The 16,916-nt window shown below is 41.6% G+C and overlaps 1 protein-coding gene across 2 annotated transcripts in view; it reads right to left on the minus strand.

The window, feature by feature from the left end:
• The window catches only part of ITPR1 (inositol 1,4,5-trisphosphate receptor type 1), a 267,345-nt gene that overhangs the window by 36,439 nt on the left and 213,990 nt on the right, over positions 1-16,916 (minus strand). For both annotated transcript variants that reach the window (XM_089781233.1, XM_089781234.1), the window contains 6 exons: positions 16,754-16,876; positions 14,998-15,102; positions 13,962-14,154; positions 9,160-9,282; positions 3,291-3,466; positions 2,060-2,224 (listed from right to left, as the gene is read on the minus strand). In XM_089781233.1, the coding sequence (XP_089637359.1) occupies positions 2,060-2,224; positions 3,291-3,466; positions 9,160-9,282; positions 13,962-14,154; positions 14,998-15,102; positions 16,754-16,876 (885 nt within the window). The remainder of the gene's footprint in view (positions 1-2,059; positions 2,225-3,290; positions 3,467-9,159; positions 9,283-13,961; positions 14,155-14,997; positions 15,103-16,753; positions 16,877-16,916) is intronic.

Here is a 16,916-nt window from a genome sequence, read left to right on the forward strand (position 1 = left end):
AGCACCAAACCGAAAAGTGTAATCTATTTCAGAAATTTAAATTGGCAAGTTTCTTTAAACTTCAGTTAAAAAATAAATGAATGAAAAGGACACACCTAAAAGTTAAGGTTTTTTGGAAACAGTGGCTTTGTGGTGGTGAATTAATCTTGTGATTGTTTCTATCACAGGGTGGATGAGGCCCCAAAGTCTCCTGCTGGAGGCTTGTGGCCTTGCTGCACCCTGCCTCCTTCTCCCCTCCCCCGCAACTCCCACTGGGGAGACTACAGGAAAGTCCTCCAAGCAGGCAAGAGTGGTAGTGGAGGAAGCCACCAATCAGGGGCCAGGAAGGACCTATAAAAGGAGCTGCCGGATCAGATGTCAGTCAGTTGTTCTGGAGACCTCAAGCTCTGTAGACCGGGGGACGGGCTGGCTGAGAGAGCGGCAGAACTGCAAACTGCTCAATGTGGTGACCTGAATGAAGACTGAACTATGATGGCACTTTTGTTATGAAGCACTGAGGTAAGAGGCGACACTGCCTCCATGAGGGGAAGCCCTGGGGGCACTGCTATTCCCCCAAATGGGGAATAGACTCAGACCCAAGATCGGACCCAAGATGATCCCCTGGTACAGGTGTACCCAGAAGGGATTTTGCTGATAGCACACTGGGGCTACGTCTAGACTGGCATGATTTTCCGCAAATGCTTTTAACGGAAAAGTTTTCCATTAAAAGCATTTGCGGAAAAGAGCGTCTAGATTGGCACCGACACTTTTCCGCAAAAGCACTTTTTGCCGAAAAGCGTCCGTGCCAATCTAGACGCGCTTTTCCGCAAAAAAGCCCCAATCGCCATTTTTGCGATTGGGGCTTTTTTGCACAAAACAAATCTGAGCTGTCTACACTGGCCCTTTTGCGCAAAAGCTTTGCGCAAAAGGACTTTTGCCCAAACGGGAGCAGCATAGTATTTCTGCAAGAAGCATGATTTCAGACAGTAGGAAGTCAGTGTTCTTGCAGAAATTCAAGTGGCTAGTGCAGACAGCTGGTAAGCTTTTGCGGAAAAACTTGTCAGTCTAGACACAGCCTGGGTGTGTGATAGGGCTGGAGGGCTGAGTTGCCAAAGAGGCTTTTAAACAGAAGAGAGTGTAGGCATATTCACTCGGCCAGATTGGGGTGCTCGTGAGAAGTGAGGGCCACTCCTTGAAAGTTTCCTTTTAGACATAAAATACTTTCTTCACTTCCTGTAGTCAGCCGCTGGTCAATTTCAGCAGCGGCTGACTTGGGGACGCCTGGGGCAGAGCAGCTGGGGTGCTGCCGGGTTAGGCAAGTAGTGCCGAGGAGCGGCGCTGCGGGACCAACCCGGCAGCGCCCCAGCTGCTCTACACCGGCGTTGTCGGTGAAAAAAGCCTGGTCAGCAGACTAGGGAGACGCGGGTGGCAGGACCGCCGAGACGTGCCGCGGGCCCGCCCGCATCCTCCGCGGCTTTGCTCCGCGTCTCCCTGGTCTGCTGGGAGGGGGTCCCCCCCCCAGCAGACCAGGGAGACGCGGAGTAGCTTTTCTCGCCCCGGAGGACGCGGGTGGCGGGACCACAGCGCATCTGGGCGCCCCGCCGCTCCCGTTCTCTAGGGCGAGAAAAGCCCCGTTCGTAACTGCGGATCCGACATAAGTCGGATCCGCGTAACTTGGGGACTGCCTGTACTTGTAAACTAGTCTTCTTTGCAATTGTACTCATTACTAAATCCTACAGTTTAGTTACAATAAAGCAATGTGTAGTTCCCCGTGGGGGAACAAAGTACAAGTCTTCCATTTATCTATGAGGTGAAGAGAGCAGAAGAAGTACAGGGACAGTGAGTTTCCCCTCCCGCTCCCAGTAAGCTCTCAAGGTGAAAGGCATGACTTTGGTCTCTTGGAAAAGACTACCACTAAAAATCCACCCCACTTGAGACAGCAGACACACCAGCAGTGGAAAATCTAGGTTCTATTTTTGGGTAGACTGTACAGTGGCACATTTAAATCTTCTGGATTCTACTGTGATGGAGGCTTTAGAAAAGGACAGAGAGCATTCCAAAAGACAAGGTAAGTACCTACCAACAAACTGTAGAAAAATTCATGTACGAAGAGCCCCATCGCACAAATAAGAAGATACAGCAGATGATAAAGAAACTCTACATCCATGATCATTGCCTTGTATCCTCTAGTGAATGTTCCACAATTACCCACAAAACTCATCAGGAAAATTATTTTATTACAAACCTAAGGAGATAATCACAGCAGAGGTTAACTAGAGTATGTGACATAATTGCAGACTCAGTTTTAAGTCACAATATGTTTCTATCAACAACCACAGTGAGGCCTTGTAGAATAATTGAGCAACAGATGTTGGTCAGGTTCCACCTGCAACTGTATCTGTCCAGCCCAACCTTAACTGAGCCAAGAGCAAAAGTTGGTCTTGATAAAAAGGACACGCAAAATCGTCTCAACTGTGACTTAATACACCTATGAGATTCTCGGCTGCAAAAACAAAATCACCCACTTGGAAGAGGTAAGATTTTTTAAAGAAAGCATGAAACTTCTCACTCAAAGTGCTAGAACAAATAGTTCCTTGGAACAGAAGCATTTACATTTCTGAGACACCCCCCAGTAACTTGTTAATAAGAATATAATCCATTTTCCCAAACTATTTTTAGATTGGGTATATGGTAATCACGAGTAGCAGGACACATCAGTGCCAAGATCAATGGCTTCCCCAATCTGAAGAGAAGCTGTTAAGCATTACCACAATACGTAATAATACCATCACTGACAAGTGGGTAATATATTGGCATATATGCGGCACGGTGAACGTATTTAGATAACAAGATGTTGGTTTCAATAGTCTAAGGTATATATAATATATACACAAGATGACATCCAGGTAAGATACAAGCATTTAGGACAATTACTGTTTGATAAACCTTACAAACTCTTATCTTTTGTAGCTTAGTGACTGAACATGAGAAGGGTTTGAGCAAAAAGCTCAAGATACTGTAGGGTCACAGATTTCTTAACATTTCTAGCTGAGCTGGGAGCTTTCACTAGATTTTGACAAAAGAGAGACACAGTGGAGCTCTTAAATTTGGAGAAGAGCGTTTGAATGAAGCACAGTACAGCAATTCTATTTTTAAAAGAGAGCCCCAATCCAATTTGGCAATTACTTTTTACACCAATTACTCCACAATGTTCTAGGGTGAGTATTTATGGTCTGGTATTGTCAGAAATGGATAAGCAACTGTTATGTAACAAGCATGACAATTACAATGAAAACCTACGTGATACTTACATTGAATGCACCCAGAAGAAATAAAGTAGGCTGCAAACCTACTGAAAATATTAGTCGCAATATCGTAGATGCTATTAATGCTCGGATACCATGGGGCTTAGGAAGAGCTATCACTATGGTCAAAGATATCAGCATAGCTGTCCAGAGTAAGCCCGACAAGTGGGGCTCTAGTGTTCCTAGGATGGAAAAAATAAAAGAAGATTAAATATGCCTAACAACCAAATATAACAAAGCCAAGATTAGCCAGATAAATGCCATTTTAATGTTATTACTGTGCAATACCACCAGCCCACCTGTTCAGCCATTACAAATTGATAAGTGATGAAGCGGAGTAACAGCATCTTGGGTACATTTTAATTAAGTATATTACTTGAACACACAAGGCATTGTGTATCAAGCATCAGCATTAAGGGAGCCTTCATTTTGTTGTGCATCCGTGTGTCTAAGTAACATCTGAAAACACAGAAGACCAATTCTGTAATGCATTCAGTCGCTACTCTGAATGGAAAGAAGGAAAACTAACCAAATAAGTACCCAGGGCCTAACCTTCCCATCACTTCAATCCTACCCTTCTGCTGGCTCTTAATACATTTAAAAAACAGAGAGGCACGGTGGCTTAGGACAGGGCATGAGCCGGGAATCAGCTGATTCCCAGCTGTGCCTGGTCCCCCACTACGCTTCTGCCTCAGCGGAGACAGTCCCCCTGTGGAGACAGTGCTAGGGAGAACCAGCTTTTAAGCTGGCTCCCCCAGCACCAGCTCCTGCTTCCCCTTACTTGCTAATAGAGGCAACAAGTGGCGGGTGGGGAGCGACTAGTTAAGTCACTACCTATGCTTATCAGATAGTGAACTAATCGCTTACATCCCTAGTTTCTAGTTCTATTTGGAGTGTCCCATGCACCTGATTGGTTATAGAACATCAGCCAGCCTGGCTAAATACACTTCAGTTAAAGAGACATAAAAAATAAAAGAAGCTGGTCTGTATCACTAGCACAGAGTGGGGCTACTTAGGACACGAAGAAGCATCCCTTCATAACAAAGGTCACATAAAAAGAATTGCCTGTTTCCAAGCCATGGGTGTCTCAGCAGGAACCAGACTAAAGGGAGAGGTCCCCTAAACTTTGTAGCAGTCTGCAGCTCATGGGCCAGAACTGAGGCTCTCTCAAACAAGACTGGGAGAGAGAAAGTGTGATGCTCTTTTATGTACAAAGAACAACCATATATTGTCTGAATTACTAATTTTAGACTAATGAAAACCAGAAGAAGAATGAACCAAAGCCATTTGCCTCAGAGAGAGCAATGTGTTAAAAAACATGGGACAAAATGACTGCCATGGCTGAACATGGCTGAGCTCTAAGAAACAAAAGGTACAGTGTTCAAAGCAGAGGCATCAGATCAAATGCCACAGGGAGAGGAAAGTGGAGAGAAGGTACAGAAGTGAATATACTTGGCACTGAAATTCCAATGAGAGGGTAGAATACACTTTTAAAGGACCTAGCCACCTGTTTAAGTGTTAACATTCTGTTATAATAAAATCTAAATTCTCCCTTTTCAGTTTCAACTATTCACAGCAGGCCTGCAAATCTAGTTGGAATTAAAAGACACCTTCAAGGTTGCCTGCAGTACATGCTTTTGAAAGGATACACCACAGGCTGCATTAGAATAAGTGGAATAGAATGCTGTTATAAAAGTTAACTTTTAAGGTTGCTCCAGCAGCACGTTCTCAAAATGGGGGCGTGAGAACAGAAAAAAAAAATTAGACTTCAGGTCACAAATACGCCTCGCTGCCAGTAAGGACTGGGAGGATAATGGAAACGAAGCGTTAGCCCTGGAAAATAGAGTTCCAAGTTGCGAATGACCAATTTGTGATCAACTCTGAATGGTTCTCAGGAAAGAAATGTACACTCCTCGCCAGAAGACGTCTGTGTCCAGAGTCTGTCACATGTTTGCTGGAAGGAAAATATGTCAGGTTTCAGAAGTGTTATGCATCTGCAGTGAACTATGGAAGATTCTTGGCATCTTGAAAGCCCCAGGCACTTATTTAGGAACCTAAATATTGATTGAGGTATCTAAGTATAGGCATTCAAGTTTCCAAATTTTGGCCTTCCACACTATGGTACCTCTCACAGCATTATGCACTAGCAGCTCAGAGTCCAGAAGACACACCATAAGAATGGCCATATTAGGTCAAAACAATGGTCCATCTAGACCATAACTTGTCTCTGTGCCACCCCATTATCCAGTGTCAGTTCTGGCAGTCCGAAGTTCAGGGACAACTTGAGCATGACACTTCATCCCCGCCATCGTGGCCAATACCCAATGATGGACCTATCCTCCACGAATTTATCTAATTCTTTTTTTAATCCAGTTGAACTTTTGTCCTTCACAATTTCTCAAGGCAACGAGTTCCACAGGTTGACTGCATCTGTGCCAATTAGACCTCAACTGGAGCACTGTGTCCAATTCTAGGCATCATATTTCAGGAAAGATGTGGAAAAGCTGGAGAAGGTCCAGAGAAAAGCAACAAAAATGATTCAATGTCTAGAAGACTGAAAGTATTGGGTTTGTTTAGTCTGGAAAACAGACGACAGATGTGACCTGACAATGGCTTTCAAGAACCTAAAAGGATGTTACAAGAGGGAGGGAGAAAAATAGTTCTTAAGATCTGAGAACAGTTCCGTGTAGACTACAAAAAAAAGTTGGAAAATTGGTGTATCTTTTTCCGCTTTCCTTTCGAAAGAGGCTTTTCAGAAATTTGGTGCGTCTGCACAGCACCAAATTTCAGAAAAACTTGCTTTTTTGAGTCATCCCTTCTTCCTTGTAAAACGGGGTTTACAGGGATGGCGAAAGAACGCGTCTGCTTTTCCAATTGTTTTTTTCAGAAAAGTGGACACATTCCTTGGACACAGCATTGCTTTTCCGGGAAAAGTGCTGCAATCTAGACATACTAGAACAAGAGGCAATGGGCTTAAATTGCAGCAAGGGAGGGTTAGGTTTGGGTAGGTCTACGCTTGCATGCTCTTTCGAGAGAGGGATGCAAATGAAGACATTCAAAATTTAAATCCTGGCTTCATTTGCAATTTTGAATGTCTTCATTTGCATCCCTCTCTTGAAAGAGTGTGCAAGTGTAGACATACCCTTAGACATCAGGAAAAAACTTCCTGTCAGGGTGGTTAAGCACCAGAATAAATTGCGTAGTGAAGTAATGGAATCTCCATCATTGGAGATATTTAAGAGAAGGTCAGACAAATCGGAAATGGTCTAGATGGTGGTTGGTCCTGCTGTTAAGTGCAGGAGACTGGACTTGACCTCTTAAGGTCCCTTCCAGTTCTAATAGGCTATGATTCTAAGAAGTACTACCTTATGTTTGTTTTAAATCTGCTGCCCATTAATTACATTGAGTAACCCATGGTTCTTGTGTAATGTAAGAAGGAGTAAATAAAACTTCCCTGGTCATTTACTCCACGCCACTCACGATTTTGTAGACATCTATCCTATTCTCTTTTAGTCATCTCTTTTCTTAACTATAGAGTCCAGTGTTAATCTGTCCTCAAATAGAAGCTGTTCCATCCCCTTAAATCACTTTTGTTACCCTTCTCCGGACCTTTTCCAAATCTAGGTGTCTTTTCTGAGATCAGGTGATCAATTGTGAGTGTTATCAATTGTGAGTGTATCATGGAATTATAAAGGATCATGATGACACGTTGTTTGCTTATCTATCCCTTTCCTAATGGTTTCTTGCATTCTGTTAGTTTTATCACTGCTGCTACTCACTGAGCAGATGTGTTCAGAGAACTACCCATAATGATTCCAAGCTCTTTCTGGAGTACTAACAGCTAATTTGGGAAACAGTTTTCCACTAAATGATCCACTTTGATAGGATTATTGCTGCTTAATCAAGCGCTCTAAATGATTTTATATCAATAAAGAGGTTTTTAAAAAGTGTTAGATGGTTAATGAGGTTTTCAGAACATAAAAGATAAAGTCCCTGAACTTAAAAGGCCAAATAATTATTTATTTTCCCATATTACTCTGAAAAGCGACTTTCCTTTCCACTCAAGTCAACAGAGTGCCCCTCATAACATCACATACGCTATTTATTAAACATTATGCTAACATCCATAAAATCAGACTTTTAAAATTTAACATCAGATCTTTGAAACTTTGGGGGACTGTTTTTGCTTGCAGTTGTAGAATCTTTCCAACCACTAGGAGACCTGTACTCAGATAATTGTACAACATTTTACGGATTCTCATGGCAGAAGAGTTAATTCGTGCAGAAACGGAAAAGTGTCCTACGTTCCAGAATTTAACCCAGCTCTTCCTTCCCAAACAATTCTCTTGCCATAGCAACAAAGATCTTGATCTCACATGGCACATATTGCCTCAGTGCCATCACAGGAGAAGACAAGCATTACTTTAGATCCCCATTTCACTTGCCTGTGCTGACCTGCCTCTACTTCACTGCTCCTGTAACTTGGCATCAAATACTAAATTGATAAATTACGGCCCTCTAAACTATTTCACCTTATTCCTTTTTTCTGGTTGCTTTCATTTCACAGGTTGGGCTCATTGGATTTTGGACTATTGTTGGGCTATGGTTCAGATGTATTTGACTGAAGTTTTGAAACCTACAACTCAGCACACTGCCAGTAAGAAATCAGATGAGTGGCAAGATGGATTAGAAAAGAAAGTTCAACTGGAGAGAATACATGCCCACCTATTACCTAGATCCATTTAATATATAGATTATGCATTGGCTATTGTAGCAGGGCCAGTGTCTGAATGAAGAAAGGGAAGCAGAAATTTGATTTATCAATCACCTTCTCCTGGATGAGGTTTTGTTTCTGGGGTTCTAACTAACTCTACCCTACAGAAATGTGGCAAAAGCCTCTAAGCTGAACATTTCTTCCATGCAGTTTTACAAGCAGCAAATTCTACATACAATATATAAATGCCCAACGTGGCACCTTCAGTTCCCTCCCCCTCTCCCCCCAGCTTCCAGCTGCACCCTCTGGCTAAAATGACCCCATGTGTCTCTTCCCCCTCCCCACTCCTCTAAGATGCTGAGCCCAAGTATGGTCAACTGAATCTAATTAAGCTCCACCAGGGAGCATTTTCCTGAACTGGATCTGAAGCTAGCTATAAATGACAGCCCCAAACCTAGGTCATTTTTTGATTAATCAGGGACTGCGCAATCCCCTCAAGATCTGTATAATTCATTGCTAGCGTCTTCTATAGCAGTGTTCTTAAGGACAACTTTTCAAACAAGGATCTCAAACTCCCACCTGCAGGTCATCCCCAGAGTGGAGCAAACACACAAGCAGCCTGGGAGTCTTGGGGGGACGGGGGGCTGTAGGTTTCCATCCCTTCCAAGCCTCATCCCTTCCCACCATCACTGTGGCCCCCCCTCCCCATGGCACTCCATCCCCCAAGCTAGAGGAAAATAACAAATAAATGTTGTTTATTTTTGTATACAAAAAATTAAGATACATAGCTATGAAATAAATTTGAAAGCAGCAGTTCCAGAATTGTTGCTCCTTTCTTTCTTGGATCATTTTTTAATTAAGAAGAAATTAGAGCCAATATTGTGCTTGAAAACATTTCCATTGAAGCAGTTTGTATTAAAGAGGATTCCCAGCCTATTACAACCCCTGTCATTTTCCCCTTCTAAGGATTCTTTACAGCAATATTAATGGAGTAATAAAATTGTACATCAGAATTTTAATGAGTCTCCCCCTCCCCATTCTACCCCATTTATATCCATGTACCCTCAAAGTTAACAGGGATACACAGATGTAAGTAAGGGAAGAATTTGTTCCATTGCATCCAATCTGTTCACTTCTTAAAAATGTCTCAAATATTAGTACCTCCTCGGACTCCTTTGAACGGATAGAAAAATGCTACAAGTAGATTCATAAGGACCGCAAGGTTAAATGAAATACTGCTCCAGAAGGACATGTTGCGAGAGCACCAGTACAACACAGGTTGAGCTGTGAAGGAAGAAAGAAAAAAGTGAGTATTGGAAAGACATCAGAGGCTTGTGTAAAGACAGTCCATCTCCATGAAAGCCCTGTTTGTTTACACTTAGTTTTTACTGCAGTTGATCTTGTGCTTTTTTGCCATCACTTGTTCTGAAGTTCATTTGTTTGGCCTTTCAAAGGACCAAATGTTAAAACATACCCTAGCTTTTGGGACTGCTTTAGCACGAGAATGACTTCAAAGAGCAGGTCTTTCCTAAGAAATCCCTGCACATAGAGAAGATATTTACATTTTCCACAATATAGTCTGCACTCACTAGATCCAAAAAACCAGAAGGTGGTGATCAGGAAATAACGAAGGTCTGTATGCCTTAGCAAGGGTGAGAGTGTTCTGGCTGCATCCCTCTGTGCTGTGCAGTGCTACATGCTATCACTCACTGGCCAGACTTTCTACCCTTCTTCAATTCTCTCCTCTATTGCAGCAAGCTGGGTTGCAGCAACTCTGACGCTGCCTGCACGGACTGGCTGTTGGCACGTTAGTCACTGTGTCATCTAGCCCTGAATTAATCCCCATAATATAGGGTGTCCACATTGTAGGAAGAAAATTCAGCCAAGATGTTAAATACACAATACAGAGTTATAGTACAGATGTTAAAAAGCAGTTAATCAGGTAACTACATAACTGCTGAAAATCTTAGAGGCTACGTGGTTACATGCTGCAGGCTCTGCAGCATAAAGCTTAAAGCCAGTGCACTCTGGGGGCCCTGGCTTCCAGCCCCACTCCTGGGGAGCCGGCTGCACTGTAGGCTCTGCAGTAGGAGTTTTATACTGCAGAGCCCACAGAATGGGACGGCAGTTGGATCCCCAGGAGCTGGTGCGCACTGGAAGTTAAGTCGGCTCCCGGTGCGTACCAGCTTCTGCCTATAGCCCCGCTCCCAGAGTGCCAGCTGCCGCTCCCCACTTCTGCCTCAAACACAGGCAGCAACACAGCGTGGCAACCTGCTCCGTTGGAAACGGTGCGCACTGGGAGCTGGCTTAAAAGCCAAGAGCCATGTACGGGTTCTTGGCCCCACTCGGTGCTGATACAGAGTTAGCAGTGTGGGGTGGCAACTGGTTCTCAGAGCAGGGCTGGGAGTCGGTGTGTAACTGTTACAGTAACCGATAAGCTCATGCTTATCAGTAACCATTTAAATGGTTACACTGTTACATCCCCACTTCATAGCACGCTAACAATAGCACCATGTTACCCCAGAGACATGAGACTGCAGCCAACTGGACTTCCAACTTAGCACTCTGCTGTAGGCTAAAGATGCAAACACTTTGTCCCTGACATGTAGCTACACAATATTATGCAGGTAATTAAACAGCTGCACATTTTAAACAATAAAGAACCTGTGGAAAACCCTAAAAAAACCTCCTTCTCAAAAAAACCCCATTGTCCTAATTTTAATAAGCTCTACAGCCTGAATTAAGAAGTACAGATCAGCGCTGAAGGATTCATTTTCTGAAATGGTCATGGACCAATTAAGATGAAAAGGAGAGCACTCTGAGATGCTACCTTACAGTAAATCCATCTGCGTCAAGTTAAAATCCCCTGGAATTTAACTACTACAGGCAGACTGCATGATTGCTGTACTCTGCAGAAGTCTGTTGCTATTGTAATCTATGGGCACATCTAGACTACATTCCTCTTTCAAAAGAGGAATGTAAATGAAGCAAATTGAAAGTACAAACAAAGTGTTGATTTAAATATCCCGTGCTCCATTTGCATATTCGCATCTGAGCGCTTTTTCAAAAAAGGATTTTTCGAAAATGAAAGCGCAGTCTAGAGGGGGTTCTTTAAAAAAGAAAAAACCCTTTTTGGAAGAACCCATACTCCTGATTTTTTCAGGAGTATAGATTCTTTCAAAAAAGGATTTTTTTCCCCCCAAGAGAACCTCGTCTAGACTGCACTTTCACTTGCGAAAAATCCTTTTTTGAAAAAGCGCTCAGATGTGAATATGCAAATGAAGCGCGGGATATTTAAATCCGTGCTTCATTTGCACTTTCAATTTGCTTCATCTACATTCCTCTTTTGAAAGAGGAATGTAGTCTAGACATAGCCTAAGAAAAAAATACTCATTGAACAGGTAGGGATATCAAGCATCCTCCTGCCAAAAAGAAAAATCATGTGCACTGAGATGTAATGTTGCAGTGAAAAGAAAGGAGCTCACAGAAAAGTTGAGAGAAGAGACTTTAAAAAACAAAAAACAAAAATATAACTCATGAGTTATATATGAGGATTAATTAATAAATGCAAAGATCTAGAACATCACAACATCCATTGCTCCGTAAACCGTAAATAATCATTCTCCTCCTTAACAAGTTCTCTCAACATTATTAAGAACCTAAACATGGGTTAAAAAAAAAAAAAAAAAAAAAAAAAAAAAAAAAAAAAAAACCTGTATAATACGCAACTGAAATGCAAGTGAAAAACAATGTCTTGACAAGCCAAATGCTAAGGAATGGCCAACACAAAGTTATGAAGTCATCATAAAAATAGCATAAGCTTCATTGCATCTAAACCTAGGCACATGCAAAAACTCACTGAAATTAAATCCAGCAACTTTTCAGTTATATGGTGTATTGTTCTCCATACTTTTTCTGTTCTTAATGTTTCTTTAAATCAGGGGTGGGCAATAATTTTTGAAGGGGGGTTACTTCACGATTTTTGGAAGTGGTTGCAGGCTGCCCCAAAGGAGTGGGAGGGGGGGGAAGCCTTAGGCAGTAGGGAGCTGTTCCCTCTAGGTGTGGCCCACCCGAGGCGGTGAGAAGAGGCCTCTATGCTCCACCACCTCCAGATTAGCCAGGGTGTGTGGGGGAGCACATGAAGTCTTTGCCCCAGCTCTTGCCCTGCCAGAGGCACCACAGAGCCTAGAGAGAACCGTCAGCTGTTTTGAACCAGACAAGTAACAAAAAACTGTATTTGTACGATTATGCCAATAAATATAGCTGATCACTTCCCTGGAGTGTTTTATAGGATGTATTCCTAACTCTATCATACACAGAACTATACATTTCTTGTATGATTCTTAAAGTCATTTTGAGAAGATGCTTACACAAGATTCTGAAACTGTCAAAAATATAAAGCCATTGTTAAATGTTAAAACAGTGATCTACTCCATTTAGTATTCACCAGACAGGTCAAATATATTTCAGGGGAGTTGAATAAGTTTTAGACCTTATCTGATCCACATGTGACTTTCATGCTTTCAAGTAATATGATGATAGTTTATTTTTAGCTGTTACAAAAATTAGCCTAAGTCTATTCCAACAGCAGCAACTATTTATTGAGTTTTCATTAGCCCTTTCAGGCTTAAGATGCTCAGCTTTCACTGATTCCATTGGGATCTCAGCACATAAGTTTGAGGGTGAGTCCTGGCTGTTAATGTCAATGGAAAGTCTTGCAAGCAATTGTTATTACATTAGTGTTAACTAGCCTGGGTCTCTCTGGAGCTCCAGGCAGACTTTGATGATTTACAGATGTACAACTTACATTGCAAACAATTCCACTGACTGTGGAAGTCTGCATTTCCTACAGTAAGCACAGACAACAACATAAGCTCCTTGTAAGCCATGTGGCCATGCAGCTGCCTAGTTAGCACTGCACAGGTGCTCAAGGCACCTGCGCAAGAATGGGAAGAGGGTTGTCCCACTCCCAACCTAGCCTCCAGTCTGGTGGCCAGAGAGGGATGGCCTGAATGAGGCGCCTCTTCTCCAGTCCAAAGGCAACTTTGCTTTGACTGCCACCCTATGTCGCACATTACCTCCATACTGGTGTACATAACATTAATTCTACTCTGGGGTGGGAAAAATTATGGGGAACACTAACAGCAGCATAGGTACTCTGGAACATTTTAAGGAAATGCAATAATAACTAGAGTCTAGGAGGGCAACATCTATAAACAGATGCTACAGTGAATAATTGCTTTCTTTCTAATACTGACAAAGGGTCATTGTTGGCACATGCTGACTAAGGCCAAGTCTACACTACACTTGGCAGCTTGACTTCAGGTACGCAATTCATCTTATACTGAGCTTGGCGGCGTCCCTACAGCTGGATGCTGATTGGAGCAAACGTTCCTATCAGCTTCCCTCAGTCCTCACAAATGCAGGAGTACTAGATGCTGGCAGGGGGTGCCTTCTGAGTTTGATTTAGTAAGTCTTAACTAGACTCGCTAAATCAAACTCCAGAAGATTGATCACAGCAGCTTTGATCTTCCACAAAGTGAAGACAAGGCATAACTGACAACTGTACAAGAGCCTCAGACATAAATGAATGATTTTTTCAGATAATCCAATTTGGAATATTAGTTTAGATTTTTAAAATATTGAAGCAGAAGACGTAGATTATGTTCTAGTCTTATGGAAAAAAAAAAAGATCACCCAGTAAACTTAACATCAGTGCAACCGTGAAAAATCTCTGCCTGAGAATATTTGATTTTTAAATATTAAAAAAAAAACCCAAATACTATTTAGTTGCAACATAATGCTACAGTGCACTACCCACACTGGTAAAAGATTATGAAATCAAGATTCATTATTCTGAAGTTCTCACTTTATTATTAAAAAAACAAACATACAAACAAACAAACAAACAAACAAACACATCAACTTTTCTTCAGCCAGAGACATTAGTAGTTCCAACCTACCTCTCAATTTCTTTTGCCAGTTCATTTCATTGAAGAGGTCTTCTGATCTCAAGAAGAAATCATTGATCTTACTGCCTTGTTCATCTCTCTCTGTGGTGTAGTATATCCGTAGTTTAGATTCCTTGGTGAGGAATTCGCATATACTTGGTACAGGGAAGACTATTTGCTCCATTGTACGGTCCAATCTAACAATCTAGACAATACAGATTTTTGAGTTTGCATGGTAGTTATTCGCATGTTGTTGCAAAATAATGGAATGCTGCAATGTCAGATACTTTTTATATGAACTGAAATTCTAGAATTTAAATCTCAAAACTACTGAAGATAAGTTGTTTATTAGAATATTATCAAAGTAATTTTTCTATTTACTGTTCATTCACCTAGCATTTAGTTTCAAGGCATTACAATCTCTTTTACTCTCAGTATGGCATTACTGTTCTACGCTAGGATTTTTAAAAGGTCTGAAGGAGCTAGGTATTCGACTCCTTTTGAATTTCAACACATTCACACTACAGAAGCAAAACAATTTTTGTTTTATAGATAGTAGCTACTTATGATTACTATTATCTTACACATAACAAAAGCTTTTCAATATCATTCCATGTCATACAATTAAATTTTCAGAAACAGTCTCATTTGGCTTAATGTCTGATCAAATCTCATTTAGTAGGAAAAAAGTGTTGTCAATATTCTCTAACTTGCCCTATGAATTCAGTGATAGTATTAGCCAAACCATATTTCCTTGATTGAAAACACACTTGAATTTGCAAATAGGCTTCTCTGTAGTTCTGCCTATAAAATTGCACCAGAGCGAAGAGGCAGAAAAAAAAAAATCTTTACACCCACATCAAAAGACAAGATAAAACTAGTTACTGAGGTGTAGATTAAGACACCCACCAGAATCAAAACACCCTTAACGAAGTAACTATTTTTAAGGGGAGTCTTCCTTCCAGTGCCTCTCTCTTTGGAAGATTATTTTTTGTATCAAAGGATCTCCAGCACATTATGAACGGGCACTTGCCATTTCCTTCTTTACCTCAATTTGTGCTGTGTGCTTGGCATAGAACTCCAGTGCTTCATCTCCATCTATCTGACCTCCAGGCTTCAGCATGTTCTGCAGCTCTTTGTTATGACGAGCCAACTAAAACAAAAGGGAGGCAAAGGGAGTGGGAGACACCAAATGCTTCCTTGTAACATTAATTTCTAATTTTTTATGCAAAAAATAAAACATACACAGCTGGTAAGAAGAGTGCCAAGTTGGAACAAGGATTGTTATATTTCAGCCAGGCACCATTTAATTCTATTTTGAGAGATGGAGTGTGACTAGAGGAGCTGGCTTTTTTGGTTTGATTTCCACACTGTGTTCCAACCTTTGGAGTTCTCCTCTATCCTGTCTGACTTGAGACAGGGTCTTGGGGGATTCTGGTACAAGCCAGCCTTCCTCATACATCAGCTTTCAAGTTGTGTACAGTTCTTAGGTAGGACTCTAATAAGTCAAGCTCCTAAAGCAGTGATGGGCTAGTGAGTGGGTTGCATGAGTGGCCCTCCAACTCAGTGGGCCACAATTTTGTAGTAAACAGGACAGTCTCCTGTGGTACAATGGTTTTGCAAACTGCTTGAGTACCTAGAATTTGCAGGGTGTGCCAAATGAATCATAGCAATGCTTTGATTGGTTGCAGAGGGAGCGCACGGCTCTTACAGTTGATGTGGTGTGCAACAGTTCACATCTCATTCATGTGCTTTTCCTTTACATGTATGTCACTTTAGAAATACCAGTAGGAAAAAACTATGTGAGATGGAAATCAGCAGAATCCGCCAACCCTGTACATGGGCATCACTAAACAAAATGGCTCATGGGACATACATTGAACCTCAATGGCTCACATGAGGCCCACAGGACGCAGTTTTCCCACAACTGACCTGCAGAAAGAATGGTTGGAAGATTTTGCTTTTACTAATAGTGGTGGCACTAATAATGAGATGGTACTCGAAAGCTTATATTCATACCATTTTCAACATAGCAGATGGTTTGTTTGATCTACTCATGGGCCTCACCAACAAGGAATACCTACCAGACATATCTAATATACTATGAGCTATGATTTACTACTTCCATGATCATCTATTGGTGTTTGGAAAATACAACCTGGTTAACCAGAGTATTAAGAATAGGCTCCAGCAGAGGGGACGGGGACTGAACAATACTGGACGGTATCAAAGGAGAGTCTCATGGTATTGGATAGTATCACAGCAGAGAATCTGTGTAATTTTTTTTTTTAAACAACACAAATTCAAGAGTGTGGCTCGGTTGTGCCAACCGTTCAGACAGTCATAGGTGTGAACAATAGAAGCAGAAATGAAGTTCTATTGCCCAATTTAAATACCGTATCTGTGATGAGAATTTCACATGGGACATAAAATGAAACACTGTATGTAACTGTTATGGAAGACATATCATCCCAGTGCCTTGAAGATCATGAAACATGCCACTAGGAACTTCATCAGTTAGGACAAAGAAGCTGGCAATTCTTCATTATAAAAGATTAAAGTCCTTTGCTCCTCTCATTGTACATACACAGAATTTCCATTTTTGAATGTGTTAGGGTAAAGACTAGGTTTGACTCGCAGTGGGAACTATGGTACTATAGAAAGCAGAGAAGTATATTGTGATGAGTTCTTGAAGAATTCTGTCCTAACTACCAAGACATTAGCAAATCAACAAAAACTAGATTACTTACTTATCTTCAATCTTGTATACATTACATATGCCAGAGCTATAAATGTATTTATACCTGATGAGCTAATATGTAAATATTGTGTCCCACGTTCCTAGGAGATGCTGCAAGATCTTCACCATTCTCTCCATCCTCAAACTCCACCTCTCCTTGCATATAAGCCTTCTTTATCACTTCCACCTAGGAAGAAAGAAAAAAAAGAGTTAACTCAGATTTTCAG

The sequence above is a fragment of the Pelodiscus sinensis genome, chromosome 11 (genome assembly GCF_052426305.1).
Source record: "Pelodiscus sinensis isolate ZL-2025 chromosome 11, ASM5242630v1, whole genome shotgun sequence".
Lineage (NCBI taxonomy): Eukaryota > Metazoa > Chordata > Testudines > Trionychidae > Pelodiscus > Pelodiscus sinensis.